Below are 23,474 nucleotides of genomic sequence, written 5' to 3' on the forward strand. Positions count from 1 at the left end.
AGGTCATGATGGAATTAAGAGTCAGGGAAAACCAAGGTGACTAGACTTTACAAAGCAGAATACTAGAAAGCAAAGAGGTCCACTGACAAGAACTCTGGGGATATGCAGAGAGATCTCTTGAGTAAGTACTAGTCAGTACATGTGTATGAAGAATTGCTTGAAGCCAGGAAAAGAACCACACAGTGTTCCCAAAAGCCAGCGATTGAAAACTACAGTGTCTAAATGCAAAAGACCCTGGACAGGATTAATGGCAGATTAGACACTGCAGAAGAAGAAAAGATACATGAATTTAAAGCATAGCAATAGAAACTATACAAAGTGAAATGCAAGGAAAAACCAAACAACAAAAATGAACAACTGTGAGGATTAAGTAAACTAGGATATGCAAGGTGGCTGATACACAGCACTCGTTTGCCACATATTCCCTTTCTCTGTTCTTTCCTTAACCTGAATTCAACTCACTGAATTCAACTTTGCACCAGGCCCTGCCCCACCGCCCTCCCTTTCAGCAAACACTGGGGGAGGCCTGTTTCTCCGCCTCCACCTGCTCTGAAGTGATCAGAGTTCAGAGCACTAAGTGGTCAGAGAGGGAATGACCAGCAGCAAGTAGGACATCTGCACTCAGCCATCTCCTGAGGCTGAACTGCCCCACTGAGAAGATGAAGGTCTTCGTGGCTGCCCTCTTTCTCCTCCTCCTCAGCCTCAGCACTGCTTCTGCTTCTGCTTCCTACAGCCAGGCAAGTGAGTCCGCCTGCCCCTGTAGGGCAGCGATGAGCAAGGGGACCGGGGCAGCTGGCAGTGAGGTGACACCAAGAACGCTGTCAGATCTCTGTCATCATCCTTGGGGCCTCTCCCCCTCCTGCATGCTTAGCCTCTATCTTGAAACTCTTCCCTTCGTAAGTAGCTGGGCTGTGGTCCAGATCCTTCTGGGGTTGGGCAGTTTGGGGAAGATGGGTCAAGGTTATGTCAGAAGTCCCAAGGGATGAGCCTTTAGGAAGAGGAGCCAAGGAAGTAACAGAAGAGACAACAATAAATGTATGTGCTGAAGAGGCAGGCAAGGCAAGTGGATGAGAACAGCCTGCTCTCTGGGAGAGCAAAGTGTTGGGTAGGCAGGCTGAGCGATGTTTGGGGCTAAGCTCAGAAATGAGGAGTCTGAACCTAGACACCCCTTCCTGGCACAGACTGCTGGGACTATCATGGCAACCAAAAGGGGTCCCAATGGGATGCTCACCCAAGTGTGCCATTTGGGGTTTCATGACTCCCATCTCCACCCCACCCCACCCCCAGCCTAGATCTAAATAAAGTCTATGGGAAAAGGGAAAGAGGAAACGGGTTAAAAGGTTTTGGAGCTACAGAATGCTTGGGAACTATGGAGAACAAGATTTGTTTCACCTTGCTTTACCCCTGCTTCTACCATCATTTATGAGGACCTGGTGACAGGGAAGGGACCAGTCACTCAGTCCTTCCACATACCTGCCTTCTGCTGCCCCAGCCCTTTTCTCCCTGGGCTGCCCTTGGCTTGCAGTCGAGCCCAACTCTGCCTGTATAAATATTTGGAGGAGCAAGGGTCGTGCACACCACATAATCTGCCCACACGCTCTCAGGATGCCCTGATCTAAACTTTGTTTTGAGAGCCAAGGACATTAATGTCACTGTGTGCAGAGGTGCATATGGTGGGATAACAGTGCCCTCTGGGAGGTCAAGCAGGCTTAGGCAATGGGTTCAGGCTTTGAGAAAGAGAAAATGGCTCACCTAAAACACAAGTCAGCCAAATGGTGCGCTCAAGATTGCCGGGGTCCAACCCCAGCGGGTCCAGGGGTCCCCAAAGGTGTGGACGGAGTCGGCGAAGAAGGAATGACACGGAGACAGCGTTCAGTTGATCAGCAGCCTAGCCAGGATCTCTAGCCAAGTTCTGGTCTCGATCTCCAGAGAGGTTCTGCTTAGGATCTCCAGCCAGGTTCTGTAGCCATGTTCCCTCGCTAGGTTCTCCAGCCAGGTTCTGTCCGAGATCTCCAGCCAGGTTCAGTCACCATGTTCTAGTCAGGTTCTCTTGCCATGTTCTATAGTCAGGTTCAGTCCAGGATCTTTTGCCATGTTCTCTCCAGCGAAGTTCTTCTGTCTCCAGGCTCCGTGTAGGTTCTGTCTTCTGAATTCTGTTCTAAGCTCTGTCTCTTTCTGTCTTGTAACATCTGTATTTATACCAGTTGATTCAATCCCATCAATCTCTATTCCAAAGGTTAGGGCATTTCTTATCTCCATTCCAGGGAGTAAAGATTATGTAGCTTAAGCATGATTGTTCGTAGTTAAAGTGATTAATTACCCGCCTGGCACTTGGTTAAGGGGTTTTATTCCCTCCCTAACTTAAGGGGAAAATCCCTACCTGGGGAAACAACCTTTCTCAGAGGTGACCTTGGTTAAAACACATAGTGCCAAGAAGGTGAGCAAACATATTAAGAAAAGTATGCCATATATGCCAGGTCCCTTGAAACAGCAAGCATGGACCGGCTCCCGGCACAAGATGTTCCAAGCCTTGCCACCAGCTGTGCTCAGTCCCTGCTAACAGATGGCTTTGCCATCAAAGGAGTGAAGTGCAGTGGATGGGAGATGGAGGTCATGGGCTCCCTCTCTGCCTCCTCGGCTCAGCTTTCAATGTGATTCCCTCAGGAAGTCCTATGTCGGTGAACATTTCACCCAGCTGCTGCCTGAAGTATGAAGAGAAAGTATTACCAAGGAAACTGGTGGTGGGATACAGAAAGGCCTTCAACTGTAACCTGCCAGCAATCATGTAAGTACTTCCCTACAGATATTTCTGTGGAAAAGGAAGGGGAACCAGGGACTGGAATGAATGCATAAAACCAGTAACTCTCCATCTCCATACTAGAAGGAGGAGAGAAGTGGTTAAGGGCTTTGACTCTCCCGGGACAGGCCTGGGTTAAATTCTTGATTTTGCTACTTATAGCTGTGTGACGCAATAAATAGTGCTCATAATGAAACCCAAGCCTGAGGGTCTAGGCTGGGTGGGGAAGGGGTTGATGTGGTCTAGAGGCTAGAGAGGGAGGCCCTCTGATGGGGCCAAGATGGGGTAGGCCTAGGTTAGCCCCGTGTAAGCTAGAAGTGGGGGATTGTGGACTGGACCCCCACTCTACTCTATGGCCCATGACAGTCTAACTTTGTCTCCACAGCCTCGTCACCAAAAAGAAACGAGAGATCTGCACCAATCCCAACAACAAGTGGGTCCAAGATTACATCAAGGATCCCAACCTGCCTTTGCTACCCCCCAGGAAGTTGCCCCAGGTTAAATCTATCTGATCATAGAAAGGCCTAGCCCAGCTCCCCAACTCCTCATGATAATTAAGCCTCGGTGGGAGCCCAGGTTCAAGAAAGAAAGGTGTGACCCTATGAAAAATGAGGGCAGCCTTGTGGTCTGAATGACAGTCACATTCAGAGAAATGAGCCAGTGATCCAAAAAATAAAAGTACTTTGAATATTTTCTCAATCTCTGGAGGAAATGCCAGAGTTAAGGGAGGTGAGCAGGCATACATTCTTAATACACAGAAAAACGCCTTCCACATCTTTCCCCTTGCTCACAATCTCTCACCTAACACCAGTACAACCATTCTAATAACTGCATCCCACTCCCAACCAGCCTGACTCATTAAGAGCTCCACAGAACTCTTGACTTTTCTTGTCCATCCTTATCCTATTTCTAGATCGCTCCCCCCCACACCCCGCCCTCTATTTTTTTTTTTCTTTTAAAACATAATTTTTGGGAACATTTGAAATCTAGTGTCCCTGCATATGTCATCAGTTTGGCTTTGGCTTAAATGAACATATACAAAAACTCTCAGGAAAAAAAAGGAATAACTTTTTCTTAGCAGGCCAGGGTGGAAATATCACATGCTAATGATCTTTGTCTTTTTTTTTTAAGTGTCACCTGAGAATATGTTTATTGATTTTTAGAGAGGAAAGGGGAGAAAGAGAAAAAAACAACAGTGACATCCAGCCACAAGCTAGGTATGTGCTCTGACCAGGAATTGAACCCACAAACTTTCAGTGCATAGGACAATGCTCCAATCAACTGAGCTGCCAGGCCAGGGCTGATCTTGGACACTTTTGCTGAGGTTTTGCCACCTCCCTAAGATTTGGTCTCCCCCTCAGGTGGCGTGGGTACAGAGAGTGTAAAAACAAAAGAAGAGGTGAGACTTTCTAGCTCCTACACTAAGCTTTTCGGGACAGGAAAAGGGCATTAGACTAGGTTAAGGGTAAAAATCTTGGTCCAAAACTCAACCATTCAATAAAGAAAATTTCCTTTAATCCTAACTTCATTCCTGACTTCCTTTTTGATAGGGTGGGAGAAAGTTAATCTAGTTGTTTCAGTAGCTTCTCAACATTCTGATGTGATATATCTACACAATGGAATACTACGCTTCGGGGGAGGGGGGGGGAATTCTTACCATTTGCAACAGCATGGATGGAACTGGAAAGCATTATGCTAAGCGAAATAAGCCAGTCAGAGAAAGGTAAACATCACATGATCTCACTCATTTGTGGAATATAATGAACAACATAAACTGATGAACAAAAACAGAGACAACACACCTCAGAAGGAAGGTAGGGGAGGGTGGGGTAAGGGGGAGAGATCAACCAAAGGACTTGTATGCATGCATATAAGCCTAACGAATGGACATAGACACCATGGGGGTGAGGGCATTGGCCGGGGGGGAGGGGTGGAAAAAGGGGGGATAAGGACACATATGTAATACCTTAATCAATAAAGAGAAAGAAAACACATTCTAAGCATTTTGTCAAGGTTGGGAGCTGGAGAATTTACATGGCACCAAGGCCAGACATACATACTCAATATCGCCTTCTTGCTACCTTTCTGCCTCCAGCTCAACAGCTGGAAGCTGACTCAGAAAAAAGTCAAAATTCCCCCAAATGCTGTTGTGGAGACAAAACAAAAATCAGACATTTAAATATATATAATTAAGAGAAACAAATTCAATTAAAGTGATCATTCTGAAAACTAGCCAATGATTTGGATTCTGGTAAATTGACCCATAACTCCTCCTAGTGGCCTCAGGTGGTAATACATGAGCCTGCCACCCACCCCAGCTAGCCAATCAGAATCTCCCTCAGAGAGATGAAATCTGGACCAGAGAAACATAAGGTTGCTGTTGGAGCAGCATCCCAAGGGAAGAAGTCTATGAACTCTTGCACTGAAGTCCCTGGAGCTGCTGCATTTCCTGTCCCCGACAAAGGCTTGGAGGTTTAGCTAGTCTCTCTCAGTTACCGGAGATGCCCCAACATTCGTCCCATTCGTGTGTGTGTGTGTGTGTGTGTGTGTGTGTGTGTGTGTGTGTGTGTTTAATCCCTGAAGGGCCATGGTGGCATTAACGCCTCTGGAATAACTTTCTGTTGGTTTAGGTTAATTCTGGTTTGTGTCTGGTAAAGTATACATGCCACTTTAAGTATACAGTTTTAAGTGTACAATTCAGTGGGATTAAGTACAGTCACAGTGTTATGCAATCATCACTGTTCATCTCCCAGAACTTTTCCATCTTCCCAAACTAAAACTCTGTACCCATTAAATAATAATGCCCCACTCCTCCTTCCCCCAGCCCCTAGTAATCATTATTCTACTTTCTTTCTCTCTGAACTTGACTACTCTAGTTACCGTATATAAGTTGAGTCATATGGTATTTGTCCTTTTGTGACTGGCTTATTTCATTTAGCCTATGTCTTTAAGGTTCAACCATGTTACTTCATGAGTCAGAATTTTATTCCTTTTTAAAATTAATAACATTCCATCTTGTTTATCTATTCATCCATCCATGGAAATCTGGGTATCCCCCTTTTTGTTTACATTAGCCAGAGTTAGCAGATCTTGGTTCCTGTTACCTGTGCCAAAAGCACTTTAACTCATACAGTGACACATCAACCAGTGTTTTTCCTGCCCTTGTCCCTCCACAGGGGGCTGGTGCTACGTGCTTTTGACCCTACTGGGCTGTGAGCTCCTGTTCCTTGATCCAGAAATGGCCACTGAATTTGACCTATAAAGGTCATCAGTGACTTTGAGGAGAGGTCTCAGTGGAAAGTAGTGATAGAAACCCAACCAATGGGGTGGGAGACAGAATGGGAGGTGTGGAAGTGGGGCCTAGGACTCTACATAGACAATTCTTCTAAAAACTTCTTTGTGAAGAAAAGCAAAATTTAAGGCAAGAGCTAGAAGCAGGTATGGGTTCAAGGGAGGATTTTTAAAGATATGAGGATTTAGAGCATGTTTGGGTGTTAGCTTCAGTTTTCTTTGCTATAAAATGGAAACCAAAAAAATCCACGACTACAGGTTATTAGGAGAATCAGACCAGTTAACAGATGTAAAGTGCCCAGTACTGTGCCTGGCTCACAGTAGAGATTCAGCACCGATGGGCTCCCCTCTCAGAGAAAGGAAACTTGAGCCCAGCAGGTTTTCACTGTAAAGGCAAGATGACCGTCTTCAGTTCTCACACTGCCGACTATAACAGAGGAAAAGAAGCTGATGGAAAGGAACCATGTTAATGGCAAGATCAAGAATAAAAGCTATAAACTCTGGACAAATTTTTAAAATAATTGAAAGCACGAGAGACTTACAAAAGCAGACAGGTTTTGTAGGGGCGTTGAAAATTGGAGCAAACATCAGGGATACAGTTCCTAATTTTTGTGGCAGTGGCCTGAGGTCAACTGTAGTTGTTGTGAAGGATGCCACAGGATTGACCAAAATGCTAAGAAAGTTTGTGGCCTTTCTAGCCAGATGAACCAGGGGAAGGAGCCTGAAGAAATAGTGGCTGCTGGAGAGAGAGTGAGAAAACTCCAAAATGAAAAAAAAAAAAATCAGCAAAAGGGAATTCCAAATTCTTTCTATAAACTTAGCCCAAGTTTCTAATCCTGACATCCCTAAAACATACATACTTGGGGAAAACTGAAAGCAGCTTGCAGCTAAAACTTAAAGAACTAAACTAAGATCTGATCACCATCTACTGCAGACATGAAAGTTTGCAGTTTGAACTGGTCATAGGATTGGCTAAAATGTTGGCTCACTGGTTAGAGTGTTGGCTCATGTACTGAAGATCCCGGGTTCAATTCCTGGTTAAGGACATGTACCTGGGTTGATCCCTGGGCCCTGATCAGGGGGTATACGGAAGGCAACCAATCCACATGTCTCACATCAATGTCTCTCTCCCCTTTCTTCCCTCCCTTCCACTATGAAAATCAATGGAAAAAGTATCCTTGGGTGAAGATTAAATAAATAACTAAAAGAACAGCAAAAAGCTGCATAACCTTTCTAATCTAGCCTCTATGTCAGTGATGGCGAACCTTTTGAGCTCGGCGTGTCAGCATTTTGAAAAACCCTAACTTAACTCTGGTGCCGTGTCACATACAGAAATTTTTTGATATCTGCAACCATAGTAAAACAAAGATTTATATTTTTGATATTTATTTTATATATTTAAATGCCATTTATCAAAGAAAAATCAACCAAAAAAATGAGTTTGCATGTCACCTCTGACACACGTGTCATAGGTTCAACATCACTGCTCTATGTACTTCGCATCCCTCTGTCTAGACAGTCATAGAGGTCTGCCCAGGTCCAAGCACCAAGGACATAGTCTCCATCTCTTGATGGAGGAAACATCAAAGAACTTACAGACATGTTTTTAAGTCACCACATCTGTAGAATAGAAAGAATAATACCAATGTCTGTTCTCAGGAGAGTTGATGTAAGGCTTAAATAAGATCAAGTATACCTGGCACACCGTATATTATAACTCCAGCTCTACGTGACCACAGGCAATTTAATCAACCTCACTGTGCCCCAGTGCCCTTGCCAATACAATGGAACTGGAAATTGTACCCCCACCATACTGCTGTTGTTAAGATAATTCATTTAAAGCACTTAGCATAATGCCTGCCACATAGTAAATTAAAGCTCAATAAATTTCGACTGTTGTTTTTACTAACCACTATTTGAATTATTGTTATTGTCAAGAGTCTTCAATGACTTCACCACAGAGGAGGAGAGGGGAGGGGGGATAATGAGAATTACACACAAGAGCTGATGGTTTTCAGCCAATTCTCAGGCAGGAAGTTATGAGGAAGGTCACAGAACTAGTCCTCATCCCATCCTACCTATTATCCCCTGCCCTGAGAGATGAGTGCTGTTGGGCTGCCAAAGGATGCTGTCTAGAGATTGACAAGGCTGAGCCTTTGCTCAGGCAAATAGCAAACCCCAGGGGCCCCACTGAGTACAGCCCCACAGAATTTTGGAAAAGAAGATACCCAAATCCAGACAGGCCAGCAATACCAGGCACATCTGTCTGGAGGAACACTTAGAATCTGGGGTCTAAACTCCCAGAAAGCAGTGTCAAGAGCAAGGCCAGTTCTTGGTCTTTAAGGAAGTTTTGGAAACCACTCAAAAACTAGGATCTTGTAACTAAAATGGGACCAGAAGCCCAGTCCTGCAAAATGGTATATGCCCTTGGTAGATGAATGGGGAGACACCAGGGAAAGACTTGGGCTGGGAATTCGGGGCAAGACAGGATCTTGGTCCTTCCAGAACACGGGAGAATGAGTATCACGAACTCAAAGGCAAGGCCAAAGTAGGAGCCATGTCCTTTTAACTGGAACCCATGACAAGAAAAAGGAGAACACAGAGAGTGGGAATCATTGCTATTTATTGAGTATCTCTCATGTGCCAAATATGGTACTGGGAACAAGCTGAATAACTTGGGGCCCAGGGACCGGCGACAGGGCATTGAATCCAAGGTCCAACTTTAAAAGGCCTCCCAGCCCCTAGGTAGTCTTCAAGTCAGCCTTGATTTGCTCACCAAGGAGCAACTGAGCCTACAAGTGGAAATCGGCAAATCTAGTTGAATAGGGGCAGGGCAGGGTAACTCTCATTGCCCCTTATACCATACCTTGTATTTGCCTGTGACTTTGACTCTCCACAGGGATTATGTCTATAATGAAAACATACAACAAAGTCTTTCATGATGTCACCTCCAAATTACATTTGCAGATCATTCAGGTGTTGAGAAATGTAATAACCTTCATCATCAAGATGGGTATCATTTAAACTCCAGTTGTATCACTAGCGCATTGTCTGTTATCTGACAAAGAGGTTCCATTTAGATCCAATCAGAGTTGAAACTCAGCCAGCTCCCCTATCTGGAGCTGCTGTAGTTGAGACACACGATAAATTAAAATGCAGCCAGCTCCTTCTCCCCAGTGAATTTCATTAAATCACAGGAAGTCTGCCCACAGAATTCCCACTGATCCAGTTTCTGGCCCAGGGCTGACCTATTCTGAAGGTGATAGAGTAAGATGAAAACACCAATTACCAGCTAGCACCAAAGTTGTTCTTTAAAAAGGAATTGCTTGCCACCAGTGTGACTCGGTGGTTGAGCATTGACCTATGAACCAGGAGGTCACGGTTCGACTCCAGGTCAGGGCACATGCCTGGGTTGCAGGCTCAACCAGAAGGGGGCATGCAGGAGGTAGCTGGTCAATAATTATCTCTCATTACTGATGTTTCTATCCCTCTCTCTCTCTCCTTTCTTCTCTCTGAAATCAACAAAAACATTTTTTTTTAAAGTGCTTTTATTTAGGAAAATACTTTGAAAAGTCAAAGAGTGAATATAAGATGGGAATTTTAGGACATGGGTTTAAGGGAGAAAATAAACAAAAGCAAAAACTAAACTCTTCTGCATACAAAGTGGACAGAAAGTTTAAAGAGCGGAAAGCAGAGAAAAGAGGAGAGATGGCTGCAGAACAAGAAAAAGGATCAGGCAACCTGGAAGGAAACTGATCAGCTGAAAGAAATTATAAGCGACAGGGAGACCAGAAGACATCTAAGACCAGAGACATCTAATATTTCATTCTAGATTGTTTGCATTGCTTTGACTTAAACCATCAACATCTCCCCAAATTTTTCAGAGAAGTCTGATATGTCCCTGTATCCTTGCTGATAGTGTTATGGGAAAGAGTCAGCGTAGTAGAGGGAAGTGTGCCTATCTCACATTCACCCTCACAGTGAACGTGGACAGTTTTGTGCCTGACCATAATGTGGTCTTGAAAGCATTGACTGTCTCCAGGACCCTTCCCACATGGAACTGCAGAGATTAGTCCAAGAGGTGGATACACAACCCACCAAATTTCCACCAAGGGCAGACCAAGTACCTCCCTAAAGTTGGTAGTGAACACTTGGAGAAAGAGGCTTGCTCTTTTCTGGGGTGGCTGAGCTAGAATGATGAAAGAATTGAACAGCCAGCAGCTTTCTCCCTTTCTCCCACGTCCGAATAAAGGAAGCCTGGCTTCCTTTTCAAAAGAAAATTGGGCAATATACACAAGGAGCAGAGATGAAAAGTTGAGTGTAAGAAACCCTCGATGGCATGGTTTGAGCCTCTGGATCAAGCCAGACCTGAAGCCTGGAACTTCTTACCCAGCCTTGGGGGGCAGGGGAGGGGAGTCAGCTACTCTGAGGCTGCTCTACACAGTCTCCTAAGGGTCCCAGCAGGGTTGCGCCATTACAATGGTAATCGGCCCACTAAGGAACCCTGCAGTGGCTTCCTTTTATGTTTCATGTCTGTTTCCCTACTGGAACTTTCAGGGAACACCTCCCAGTAAACTACTTGCACTCAAATCTTTATCTCACAGTCTGCTTCTGGGGGCTCCCAATCTGAGAATGGTGTGAGAGAAAGGAGAGTCAAGAATGACTCTTAGGTTGCTGGCCTTCATCAATTTAGCTTAAGTAGCTGCATGTATTGAGCATTTGCCATGTGCCAAGCATTCTGCTCGGCCTCTGACATAGAATATGCCAAGTAATTATCCCAGCCACTTATGTAGGATGTAGTATAGAGGAAAGGGGCTCAGGGTCAGACAGCTAGTAAGTGGTGGAGCTGGTTTTCAAAGAGCAGGAAGTGATGGGGTAGAAAGTCCACACTGCGTTGGCTTGGCTGCCTAAAATGTGTGAGGGGGAGGGGGGGTGTCATGACCAGCCCCTCATTCCCAACTGGAAAGTTCCTGTGTCATCACAGTAGAGATTCTTAATGATACTGTCATTCACCTTTTCACTGATGGAGAAAGTGGAGGTAGCAGAGAAAAAAAAAAGAGATAGAGGAAACCAAAAGTAAAGAGGGTGGAAGACAATAATCAAAATAATAACAGCTGCATGTACTGAGTGCCTACCTGTGCCAGGAGCTATTAAATTCTTTATGTCATCTCACTTAATCTTCCCAACAGGCCTTGAAGGAAGCATTGTCTAACATTATTCCCCATTTAACAGAAGCGGAGAAGGACAACTTCTATAGAACAATGAAGAGAAAGTCCATCCGACCGGACACCCATCCTCCCAGGTCCAGGCCCACTTTACTCTCAGGCAGACTCCAGCTTCTATGTTTTTTTTCCTTCCTTCCCATGCTTCTTTATATATATTATTGATTTCAGAGAGAGGAAAGAAGAGAGAGAGAGAAACATCAATGATGAGGGATAATCATTGATCAGCTGCCTTCTACACGTCCCCTACTGGGGACTGAGCCTGCTTCCCGGGCATGTGCCCTGACCAGGAATCTAACTATGACCTCCTGAGGTTAACACCCAACCACTGAGCCACACTAGCTGGACTTTCTTTTTCTTTTTCTTTTTCTTTAGCAAAACAAAACTACTTTCTTTTTAAAAAAATATATTTTATTGATTTTTTACAGAGAGGAAGGGACAGGAATAGAGAGATAGAAACATCGATGAGAGAGAAACATCAATCAGCTGCCTCCTGCACACTCCCCACTGGGGATGTGCCCATAACCAAGGTACATGCCCTTGACCGGAATTGAACCTGGGACCCTTGAGTCTGCAGGCTGATGCTCTATCCACTGAGCCAAACCGGTTAGGGCCAAAACTACTTTCTGAGTATCTCCAGCCTGGTGCTTGGGGGGAGTTTAAGCTTCATGAAGAGAGTGGTGTCATCAGAGGGCAGCTGCAGGACATAAAAGGGGGGTCCTGGCTGTCAGGATTCCCTCCTGTTTTCAGAAGCACCAACAAAACTTTGAAGAGAGAAGTGCTGGTGGTCTGAGTGTCCGCAGCGCTGAGGCTGGAGAGCAGCCTGTGTGTCTGCAATATGCAAGGGTGGTTTTGTGGCTGGAGGATTATGTAGGAAGTGGTTCTTCATCATTAATCATGTGTCGGTGTCAAAAAAGTACATGTTACCACTTAGATATACCAAAAAAAGTTGTTCTCTTTATTTTCAGTAACTGACCTCACCTTGGAATACCTCCCACTAACGGTGGAGAAAGCACAGGGAACCCATCTCCTCTAGAATAAAGCAGGGGCACGTCGGGGAAACATTCACGGCCACTGTGAAGGTTAGACTCTCTGTTGGGGCTGTTTCTTACCTCCCAAGGTGGCTTCAGGATGCCGGGGCCACTTATGCAGCCTTCTGGCTCTGCGTGGGGTGGGGACATGGTTCTCCTCCTGCTGACTTCAGTTGGTGTTGCATTGGGGTGGGGCTCATTACCCTGCCTGGGGGGAAGTGGGGGGAGGGATGGGAGGATTCAGGCTGCGTTCTCTGGGAGTGGTCATGCCCATGGTCCCTCACTTGCTGCCTCTGCCCCACTCAGTTCTCATCCACCTGATTCTCAGCACGCCCTCCATCCTTATTAAGCCACCCACTTGGCATTCTCTGATATGGGGTTGTCCAGAGCCTCACCAGAATATCCCAAAAAATCTTTCCATCCCCCATCTCAGATACTGCAAGCAGTTGAGATTTCAACCCAGCCACACCCCTAAGGAGAACTGAAGGCTCCTGTTGTAACCGGGCACCTCTTCCTCCAAGTCCCAGCTTCACTGAATTCTTTCTTCACATGCTGCTAACCCAACATGGGTCAGGGCCCTCATTCCTTCTTCCCCCAAAACAGCACTGACACAAGCTATTGGTTGTCGCAGATGTTTACTGGAAATTTGGGCATAAGGTAGGTCCTGAATCTAACATAGAATAATTCAAGTGAGAACTTGGAACTGGATATTAGCCATAAAGATCCCTGCCATAAAGACCCACTGGCCATTCCCTGCCAGGAGAACTTAATCTCTCCCCGGCCGGATTTTCTTCCCAGGAACTGGGACCGCTGCACATCTCCCCTCTTCTCCCTCACAAGCCCTTACACACTCACACTGACCATGAACAACTCCCCACCCCATGTCTTTCTTATGCAGAATAGTTTAGCCCTCTCCAGGCAATATAGGTAGGGGTGGGATGAGGTAGGGGTTCTCCCCTTTTATAATCAAACATGCCCAGAAGCATATTCCCCTAACCTAAAGAGTAATAATTCCTTCCCTAAGATTTTTACCTCATTTAGACCAACCACCTCATCTTTAGCCAGCTCTACTAAAACAACATTTTTGTAATGCCTGATACACTTCTTAGAATCCTCACAGTGAACAGTAGATAATATTATTAACCCCATTTGACACACAAGGAAGCCCAGGCTCAGCAAAGTTAAGTAACATAGCCACTGAGCAAATCAACAGCCTGGCAAGAACTCAAACCCAGGTCTGCCTTACTCTCAGCACCCGTGCTTTCCACATAGAAGGAGCTATGCAGCTGGGAGGCAAACCTGTTTTCAAAACAATTCCCACGGGGCAGGGAAGGCCAGTGGGCTGCAGGGTCATCTGTGGAGCCAGGATGTAAGAACCCCTGATGCTGGGGAAAGCTGCTACCAGGCTTCCTACTGGTCCAATGCCCCATCCTCATGGACCAGCCTCCAGAATACCTGCTCCCTCCCAAGTCAGCCTCTTCCCAGCGGGCCCCACTGCGAAAACCAGTGCCAAGTCCTGTCATCTGGGGGCAGACCACACTGTCTTCAGATCTCATAGCTACTGAGAGGCAGCTGCAAACTTGAGGCTTTTCCAGACCACCTAATCAACAGGCACCACTGGAGGGCAGGCCCTGTGCCATGGGAAGTGGAGGGACCATCAGTGTTTGCTGAGCTGGACCCAGTTCCAGCCACTACTGTTTCTTCCCTCCTTCCTGATAAAGGGTCCCAGCAGACCTAGCTGGCTTCAGTGACAATGCGCACATGTGTCCACCGGCAACCATTTACTGAGCGCCTGCTATGTGCCAAGCATTGTGTACAATGACCTCACCTCTCCTTCCCAGTCACCTCAGTTCAGCAGTAGCCAACATTTTAGAAATGAGGAAACCCGTCCAGCAAGATCATAGTTTCTTGAGCTTTCGCAGCTTAAACAGCAGAAGCAGAAATTTGAACCAAAGCTTGTGCAAGTCCAAAGCCTGGGCTGTTTCCATTACCCAACACAGGCTGTCAGGGGAGATAATGATCCTCCTTCCCCAGGGGATGAAATGTCACTCTTCTTACAGCATGTAAGGCTGTGTGTTTGCTAGTAGTGTCCAAATGTGATTCTAAAAGCCCCATTCCCTGATGGGATGAAGGGTTGGATGAAGGGGCTGGAGTAACGATGAACCACTGGGTCAGTGACCCCCACCTCAGAGAACCCCACTGAGAGGACCTGGATCCCTCACTGGACTGAAGGAAAAAAGAGGCTCTAAAATTGGGACAAAAATTCCATGGGGATTTCCCCCAGACATCTGGGCACATCCTGCCAGATGACTTTTTTGTTGTTGCATGACTTCATCCTCACTGGAGGATATTTTTCCATTGATTTTTAGAGAGAGTAGAAAGGAGGGGAGAGACAGAAATATCAATGTGAGAGAGACACATCAATTGGTTGCCTTCCCTCATGTGCCCGACCAGAGCTGGTATGTGCCCTTGACCGGAATCAAACCCAGGACCCTTCAGTCTGCAGGCTGATGCTCTACCCACTGAGCCAAACCAGCTAGGGCCTCCCATATGACTTTTTATAAACACGGGCTACTCTCCATGCACCCTCCGACATGCACATGATACGAAATTCTAAAGATGCAAAATGATACACAGTGAAATGGAGGTCTCCCTCCTACCCCTGTCCCAGGCTTCCCTCCCAGTACCCTTCCTGATGGGAGAGAAGGTAACTGTTACCAGTTTCTTATGAGCCTCCAAAAAGAATCTATGGGTTCATAAGCATAGATGAGTCTTTCTTTTCCCCCACACGCACGTAGTATACCACATAAGCCATTCTGTCCCTTGTCCCCCACCCCCTTTGTTTTGAGAGAGAGAGGAAGGGAAAGGGAGAGAGAAACATCAATCGGCTGTCTCTTGTACATCCCCTATTGGAGATCAAGCCCACAACCGGGGCTTGTGCCCTGACCAGGAATCAAACTGTCAACTTTTCCGTGCATGGGACAGCGCCCAACCCACTAAACCACACTGGCCAGGGCTGTCCCCTGTTCCTTTTAACTTCTTGTGTCTTAGAGATCATTCCATATTTGCATGGAGGGAGCTGCCTTCATCTTTTTAGTGGCTGCCTGACATTCCATTATATGGAAGTGCCAGAATTATTTAACCAGCCCCTTATTGATGGACAATTAGGCTGTCTCTGATCTTCATTATTACAAATGATTAATATCTTGTATATATCATATTGTACATGTGTGACTGTATATATAAGATAAAGCCCTAGAAATAGGATTTCTAGTGCTTATTAAATAAAATGTGCTTTTAAAATTTAATAGGTTTTACCAAACTGCCCTCCATGAAAGATGCAGCAGTATGTAGCCCACCAACAATGAAAGGCAGCAAAGGAGTGCTTTTCATATAAGGATAAAACCTTTGGCTGGAAAAAGACTAGCTGACAGGCAGACAGGCAGGCCCGTGCCTGGTCCAGACATTCATCCTAGAACAAGTGACAAAGATGAGCCAGCCCTACCAACAGGCCGCTTCCTGCAGGCTACACACCTATTTCACAGATGAGAAGACAGGTTCGGAGAGTTGACGTGCCTCACCCAGGGTCATGGCCCAGCCGTGGGCAAACTACGGCCCGCGGGCCAGAGCCGGCCCGTTTGAAATGAATAAAACTAAAAAAAAAAAAAAAAAAAAAAGACCGTACCCTTTTATGTAATGACTAGGGGCCCGGTGCACGAAATTTGTGCACTGGGTGTGGGGGGGGGGGGGGGAGTGTCCCTCAGCCCAGCCTGCCCCCACTCACATACTGGGAAGCCCTCAGGCGTTGACCCCCATCACCCTCCAATCGCAGGATCGGCCCCTTGCTCAGGCCTGACGCCTCTGGCCTAGGCGTCCGGCCCGGGCAGTGGGGACCCGCAGCTGCAGCGGCCCCACGATCGTGGGCTTCGCTTTAGGCCCAGGCAAGGGACCCCTAGCTCCTGGGACTGCCAGCTTCGACCGTGTCCAGCTCCCATCGCTGGCTCCACCCCTATTTCCTGCTATCACTGGCCAGGGCGGAAAAGGCACCTGATTCTCTGATCATGGCTGGGGGGCAGGGCAAAGGCGGCCCTGGGGCCGCCTTTGCCCTGCCCCCCAGCCATTAGCTCCCCCCTGGGTTTCCGATCACTGTCAGTGGCAGGGGGCTTCTTCCTGCTTTCCCTTTCGCCTCCCTGCATTGTGCCTACATATGCAAATTAACCGCCATCTTGTTGGCAGTTAACTGCCAATCTTAGTTGGCAGTTAATTTGCATATAGCCCTGATTAGTCAATGAAAAGGGTAGCTCGTACGCCAATTACCATTTTTCTCTTTTATTAGTGTTGATATTTACTTTGAATTTATATTAGTTCACACAAACACTCCATCCATGCTTTTGTTCAGGCCCTCCGGTCCAGTTTAAGAACCCATTGTGGCCCTTGAGTCAAAAAGTTTGCCCACCCCTGGCATGGCCTGAACCCTGTAAGTCCAGGGCTAATCCTTCCAGACAATATATGACTACCCTCTGATCTCAGCTGTTGTCCCCTGTGTTGGCTTGGCCACAACTTGGAGACCCAGCTCCTTCCCTACTATAAACTGAACATAGTTGGGACACCCACATGGTGTAGGGCTTCCTCTTGTCATTTTATTCCTATACACAGGAAGCCAGGACCTGCTCCCACCCAGGCACGTTTCCAGCTATTTCCAGCCTACTTGGGGCCCAATCCTCGGAGGTGGGTAGCAGTGATAACCCTGGACATTCATCCTCCAGCCAAAGGAACTGAAAAACTCAACAGTTCCTCTCCATGGTTACCGCTGGGTGTGGGCAATGAAGGCATGACTGAAATGAGAGTAGCACATGAGCCATGGATCTTATCATCAGCCACACTAGAAAGAGAAATAAGCATGGTGAAAACAGTTCTCCTTCTTTGTGCTTGGAAAGTGTCTTCACATCCACTAACTCATTTCACCTCCACAGCAGTTCTCTCAGTTAAATAAGGCAGGGATTCTCATATTCATTCTTCCCATTTTATAGGTAAAAAAGAGGAGGTATAACTTGCCCAATGCTAGAGAAGAACAGAGACTAGAGGTAGACCAAGGATTTCTGGCCTAATAGCTGGATGGATGAGTGGATGGATAGACGGACAGATGATGAATTGATGGATGGATGAATAGATAGATGGGTTGACGGGTGAGTAGACTATTGGTTTAATTTGTCTGTTTTTCTACACAACATCCATTCCATCAAATATCACCTTAACATACTTTTGTGGAATCACTTCTCCCCCAGGGTATCAAGTAATACCTGCTGCCAAAACACCCAGAGCTTCCCTGGTTTCTCACCCATCCTTTTTCCAAGTCAGGTCTTCCAATGCCCTATCCATTCTATGAGCGACTCACATTACCGCCAGCACATTACCTTCCTGTTTAAGTTAGCCAAAGTTGTTTTCTGTGCCTATAAACGAAGAATTTTAAGTGATACAAATATAAAGATGAGTGAGTAGAACAATGAATGGATGTGTGGAGGAATGGAAGGAGTAGAAGCATGAAAAGACTGAGCGGTGGGCAACTGGATGAATGCAGTACTGCCCATGGAAGGACTTCATGAACTAAGTGGTCAGGCAAGTCCGGGCCTTGGAAAAATAAGAGAAAAAGAAGGGATGATAATGACAATCCCTAAGTCTTTTTTTTTTTTTTAATATATTTTATTGATTTTTTACAGAGAGGAAGGGAGAGAAATAGAGAGCCAGAAACATCGATGAGAGAGAAACATCGATCAGCTGCCTCCTGCACATCTCCCACTGGGGATGTGCCCGCAACCCAGGCACATGCCCCCGACCGGAATCGAACCTGGGATCCCTCAGTCCGCAGGCCGACGCTCTATCCACTGAGCCAAACCGGCCTTGGCCCTAAGTCTTACCTGTAGGAGAAGTGATGTGAATTGATTTTAGGGGCAACAGGACACCTAGACCCAAAATCTCTTCAGTGTACTAGAAGTCCTTTAGTTTTATATATTTTCACTGAGAAAGACCTCAAAAACATTGTCAAAACTCCATTTCCTAGATGAGGAAACTAAGGCCCGCAAGGGGCAAGAGGTTTGCCAAAACCCACAACTATATTTGGAGCTGAACTTGGACTAGAACTCAGGCCTCCAAATTCCCAATCCCTTGCTCTTTTCACTGCCTAAAGCTGTCTCTATAAGAAATGACTAATGCCTGGCCAGTGTTGCTCAGTGGTTGAGCGTGGATCCATGAACCAGGAGGTCATGGTTCCATTCCTGGAGAGCACATGCCCGGGTTTTGGGCTTGAACCCCAGTAGGGGGCTTGCAGGAGGCAGCCTATCAATGATTCTTTGTTATCATCGATGTTTCTATACCTCTCTCCCTCTCCCTTCTTCTCTCTGAAAAATCAATAAAAACATCTTTTTTTTTTAAAGACATGACTAAGACATAGAATTTCCAAATCCCATTTTGAGGAAATTCCCTAAGGTGACCTCCCAAATGCTCTGCAGGCCTAAATGCTGAGGGAGACAGGTGAAGGGGGGTAGGGGACCCAGCATAGGAGAAGCAAAATACTAGGAACCCCATCCCCAAGAATGTATGCAATGGACAGGAAGCCAAGGAGTTTCCCAAGACTAGCTCAGAAAAGGGTCAGAATCCAGAGCACAACCACAAGAATCCTGTGATTCTGAAACTTGTCACTTCCTTTGTGAGCCTGTCTGTGAAACTTTTTCAATTTTTATTTATTAATTTTAGAGAGAGAGAAAAGGGAAGAGAGAGTGATTTGTTTTCCACTTATTTGTGCATTCATTGGTTGATTATTGTATGTGCCCTGACTGGCGGTCGTACCCTCAACCTTGGCATATCAGGACAATGCTCTAACCAACTGAGCTACCGGCCAGGGATGTCTGTGAAACTCTTTGAAAAAGGGTTTGTGTGCTGGCCTGCAAGGACAGCCAGAAGAAAGAAAGGACCACATCTCACTTCACGGCCATGCTCAGAGACAGAGAAATACAGTGAAGGACAGGACACGGGGCCAAGTCTCTGAAGTTTGCTGCCCAGAGGGCGGAAGAGCTCAGGACAGGCCTGAGTCATCACCGTTTCCTGTGAGTTTTCTTCCTAATAAGAGAAGTAATGCCTAGAGCATTGATGGCGAACCTATGACACGTGTGTCAGAGGTGACATGCAAACTCATTTTTTTGGTTGATTTTTCTTTGTTAAATGGCATTTAAATATATAAAATAAATATCAAAAATATAAATATTTGTTTTACTATGGTTGCAAATATCAAAAAATTTCTATATGTGACATGGCACCAGAGTTAAGTTAGGGTTTTTCAAAATGCTGACACACTGAGCTCAAAAGGTTCCCCATCACTGGCCTAGAGTGTCTAACATGGTGCCTAACAGCTAATGAAAAGTCATTGTCAGCCTCCCCCTCGCCTGCCCCCACGTCTTCTAACACTGAGCTGAGCTGACACCTCCACTGGGAGGGGGACGACACGGAGGGAGGAAATGCTGGAGACTGGACATTTGGGGAAAGGAAGGGAAGGAATTGTTTTCCCAGCAGCTTCTTGTACCAGGCAGGGTGCTGCATAGTTTACTAATGGCCCCATTTAATTCTCTGAGGTGTCCTAGGAGCAAAGTAATCTTGGCCCCATTTCCAGAAAGGAAATCAAGGTGCAGAATAGTTAGTAACTTGTCCACAGACAAACAGAGAGTCAGCGATCTGTCTGATTTCAACCCCAAGTCTGTCCCTCTGCACAGGCTTTCTCCCAGGAGCTGGGGACTGCGGAAGGGAGGCTGCACAGAGAAAGGGGGACCTTCTGACAGGCATACAGAGGAAAACAGAAACAAAGATCAGATTCCAAAGGGTGAGGAGAAAGGAGTAGGACCTGAAATCATCTGTCACCCCGCAACTTTGGAAGAACTGATGCTTCCCCCTGGGCCTCACTCCCAGGCCTGCCCAGCCCCCCAAGGCACCTTGCGGTGGGCCCCTCCGGTAACCCAGTGAGCACATCAACAAACACGCCACATGTGGTCACCAGCTATAGGAAAACAAGCAGACGTGCACAGCCACTGTCCCGTGTGGTGAAGGTGAGAAGACTGGGGAGGCTAAGCTGCACGCCCCCTCCCCGAGCCTGCATGTGGTTGGATGGACGAAAACAGTTGCCATGGTTAGTACCTCCAACCTAGTGAATGCACATGAGGAGATGGGGAGGTGAGGGAAGGTACCAGATAGACTAACAGAGGAATAAGCCAGAGCCGGACCAAAAGGCTAGGGCAGGTGGCAGCATCCTGGATAGGGGGTTGAATCCTGTCTCCAGCTGGGCAAGTCCCCAGAGCCCACTGGGAGGCCTCGGCTGGCTTACACCTCCACACTGCTGCCTCCTGCAGATCCTCCAACAGCACTAACGGAGCACCGACCCAAGCAGGGCCCATAGAAACAAGGGTGAGACCACCGGTCACTGGCTCAAGTGAGAAATATTTACACTTGTGAACCATAGTGAAAAAGGGGCACTGGGAGCAGCTCTCCGATGTGCAGCTGGGGAAAAGGCCCACTGGGAAGAAATGACCTTGCCTCACGTTTTTTCTCTTGGGGCCCAGAATGGGACTGTAGAGGATGGAGGGACTTTCCACGCTTTGGGCTTTTTTTTTTTTTTTTTTTTTTTTTTTTTTTAGTAGCCAAAAGGCCCAAAGCTCCTCCCATACAGTCAGTCGTAGGGGGAACTCCAATTCTGAGCAAAGCTTTGGAATCCAGTTGGAATGAGGTTTCACTTTCCCTGCAGGTTCTGGTTTCCTGATGTCACTGTGGGAGGCTGGGCAGGCAGCCAGCTTAGCTTAGGAAGAGTGAATGAAAGAGGAAAAGGGAAGGCTGGGCCAGGAGAGAAGGGGAGGGGCTGCCCGAGGCTGGAGTAATTGCTTTGCTGTCTGGCTTTAGTGAGGAATATGCTGGGAAAAGGGGTGCAAGAGGTAAGAAGGTGGGTGCGAACCGGCCCTCTGAACTCAAGAAAGCCATCAATGAGCCTGCAGGGTCTATGAATCTCTTACATGAAAAATTATACCTGTGTCTGTGTATGTTTCCACATATTTGTGGGAAGTATTCACAACCTTTCTCAGTTTCTTAAAGGACTCCATTACCCAAAACAGCTTGGAAGCAATCTCTCACTTTACAGATGAAGAAACTTAGTGGAGAGAATAAGAAATGAATGAGTGCCCTAGACCAAGCACACTGGCTGGGCAGGTTCCTAGTTTTCAGGATCATAAAATGCTGGGTGAATTATAACGATAGTTGTCATTCACTGAACACCGACCCTGTACCAGGTACCACATGGTAAATTTACACAGGCTCCTTGATTTCCTCATGGAATTAGTACCTTAGAGCCAGAGAACTTGGCACAGGAGAAAGTGAGTGCCCCTGCCCCCCAAATCCATTGGAGCCACCAAAAGGGAAGAAGAATACTCCTGATGTATGTACCCATTGCCTATTTCTGCTCAACAACCCCACCACCCTATCTTACCCCTATTCTCTCTCCCACTTACTTACACACACACACACACACACACACACACGCACACGCACACGCACACACACACACGGATAAGGATCATATTGGTTCATCTGTGGGTTGCTTCCTTCACCTCCTCCTCAGCTCGTGTTCTAACTCAGCATATTTGGTATCCAGGAAAAAACTTTCCTTTCTTACTTAAAGAGAGAAACTAAGATCAAAGAAAGGAAACAGAAATGGAGCTCACATGGAAAACTGAACCTTAGCAAAATTTTTAAGCTTTCTCTAAAAAAATGCAGTGTGATAGAAAGTCCATGAACCCAAACTTGGGTTCAATGTTGAGTTCCATCTACCACTTTAGGCTATGGGACCTTAAGCAAGTCACTTAACCTCCCTAAGCCTCAACTGACCCCTTGGATTAAACACAAATAAAGGTCACTTAAAAATAAATTAGAGGTCACTCATAACTATTAATTGGGGTCTTATCTAGATTACTGAAAAGCCTAAAGTATAGAATATCCTTCAAGGAGCTGACATTTTCTTACTGTCAATAATAACATGATAATAATAGCTAATATTATTAAGTACTTAACATGCATCAGGCATTGTACTAAAAGCTTACAAGCATGAGTGTGTTTATTGGGGCTGAGTTGTCATTATTATTATCCCCAATTTATAAATGAGGAAACTGAGGCCAGAGAGATTAAGTAACTTGCCCAAGGCCACGTGGTTAGTAAATGGGAGAAACACCAAAGCCCCTGCTCTTAACCAGCCCACCACACAGCCTCCCACGTATTTGGGAACTAAGGGGGCTTTGTGAAGGGAACAATTACAACAGGCATGCCCGGCCAGTGTGGCTCAGTGATTGAGGGTAGACATATGAACTGGGAGGTCATGGTTAAATTCCCAGTCAGAGCACATGACCGGGTTGTGGGGCTCAATCCCTGGGGGGGAGGGGGGGCATGCAGGAGGCAGCTGATCAATGATTCTCTCTCATCATTGATATTTCTATCACTCTCTCTCCTTTTCCCTTCCTCTCTGAAATCAATAAAAAAATAAACAAGCAGAACGTTATTCTTTGGATGGATGAATGTTTCTGAAGTGTGTGCAATTTATTTCTTTAAACGAGATGGCCATGTCTTCCAAAATTGCGTTTCTACTGTTAATTGCTTAATGAGGAAGGAATGAGAGCATCCTTGTGACAAGTTTAGAACAGTACCTGGCACCTAAAATGGACATAATCACTGTTAATGCCCGACTGATGTGAGTCAGTGGAAAGAGCTTATGCCTGGTCATCAGAAACACCATTTTAGCTGTGTGACCTTAAGGACCTTAATAACCACATCTGAGGGGTAGTTTCCACTTCTGCAAATTGAGACTAGTAAGAACCTTGCCCAAAGTCCTTGTGAGGAAGGAAGAACACAAGGTCTTTTCTTTCTGGGTGATTCAGTCACCCTCAGCTGCCACTATCTATATGACAGTGGCTAGCAAGAAAGTGTTCTTGGTATAACATTACACCTTTTTTAAGTTACTTTTTTTTTTTTTTTAGAATTTGCTTGCTTTTGTTACTATCAATGGACACTTTTTGCTTAGATCATTTAGAGGTCAACTTCAAACCAGCTCAGGCCAAC

General features: G+C 46.2%; 1 protein-coding gene and 1 long non-coding RNA gene across 2 annotated transcripts in view; both read left to right on the forward strand.

Moving 5' to 3' along the window:
* LOC132218786 (uncharacterized) overlaps positions 1 to 23,474 on the forward strand; it is a 449,343-nt gene that overhangs the window by 372,994 nt on the left and 52,875 nt on the right. The gene's annotated exons all lie outside the window — the stretch shown is intronic.
* On the forward strand, positions 551 to 4,320 carry CCL16 (C-C motif chemokine ligand 16). The gene is made up of 3 exons (XM_059670484.1): positions 551 to 741; positions 2,665 to 2,785; positions 3,183 to 4,320. Exons 1-3 carry the CDS (start codon positions 660 to 662, stop codon positions 3,307 to 3,309), a joined length of 330 nt encoding a protein of 109 aa, XP_059526467.1. The 5' UTR covers positions 551 to 659; the 3' UTR covers positions 3,310 to 4,320.

This window comes from Myotis daubentonii, chromosome 16 (genome assembly GCF_963259705.1).
Source record: "Myotis daubentonii chromosome 16, mMyoDau2.1, whole genome shotgun sequence".
Classification (NCBI taxonomy): Eukaryota; Metazoa; Chordata; class Mammalia; order Chiroptera; family Vespertilionidae; genus Myotis; species Myotis daubentonii.

Coding starts and splice junctions, on each gene's coding strand:
- CCL16 (XM_059670484.1), top strand. CDS start 660: ATGAAGGTCTTCGTGGCTGCCCTCTTTCTCCTCCTCCTCAGCCTCAGC. Junction 742..2,664: donor TGCTTCCTACAGCCAGGCAA/GTGAGTCCGCCT, acceptor TGATTCCCTCAG/GAAGTCCTATGTCGGTGAAC. Junction 2,786..3,182: donor TGTAACCTGCCAGCAATCAT/GTAAGTACTTCC, acceptor TTGTCTCCACAG/CCTCGTCACCAAAAAGAAAC.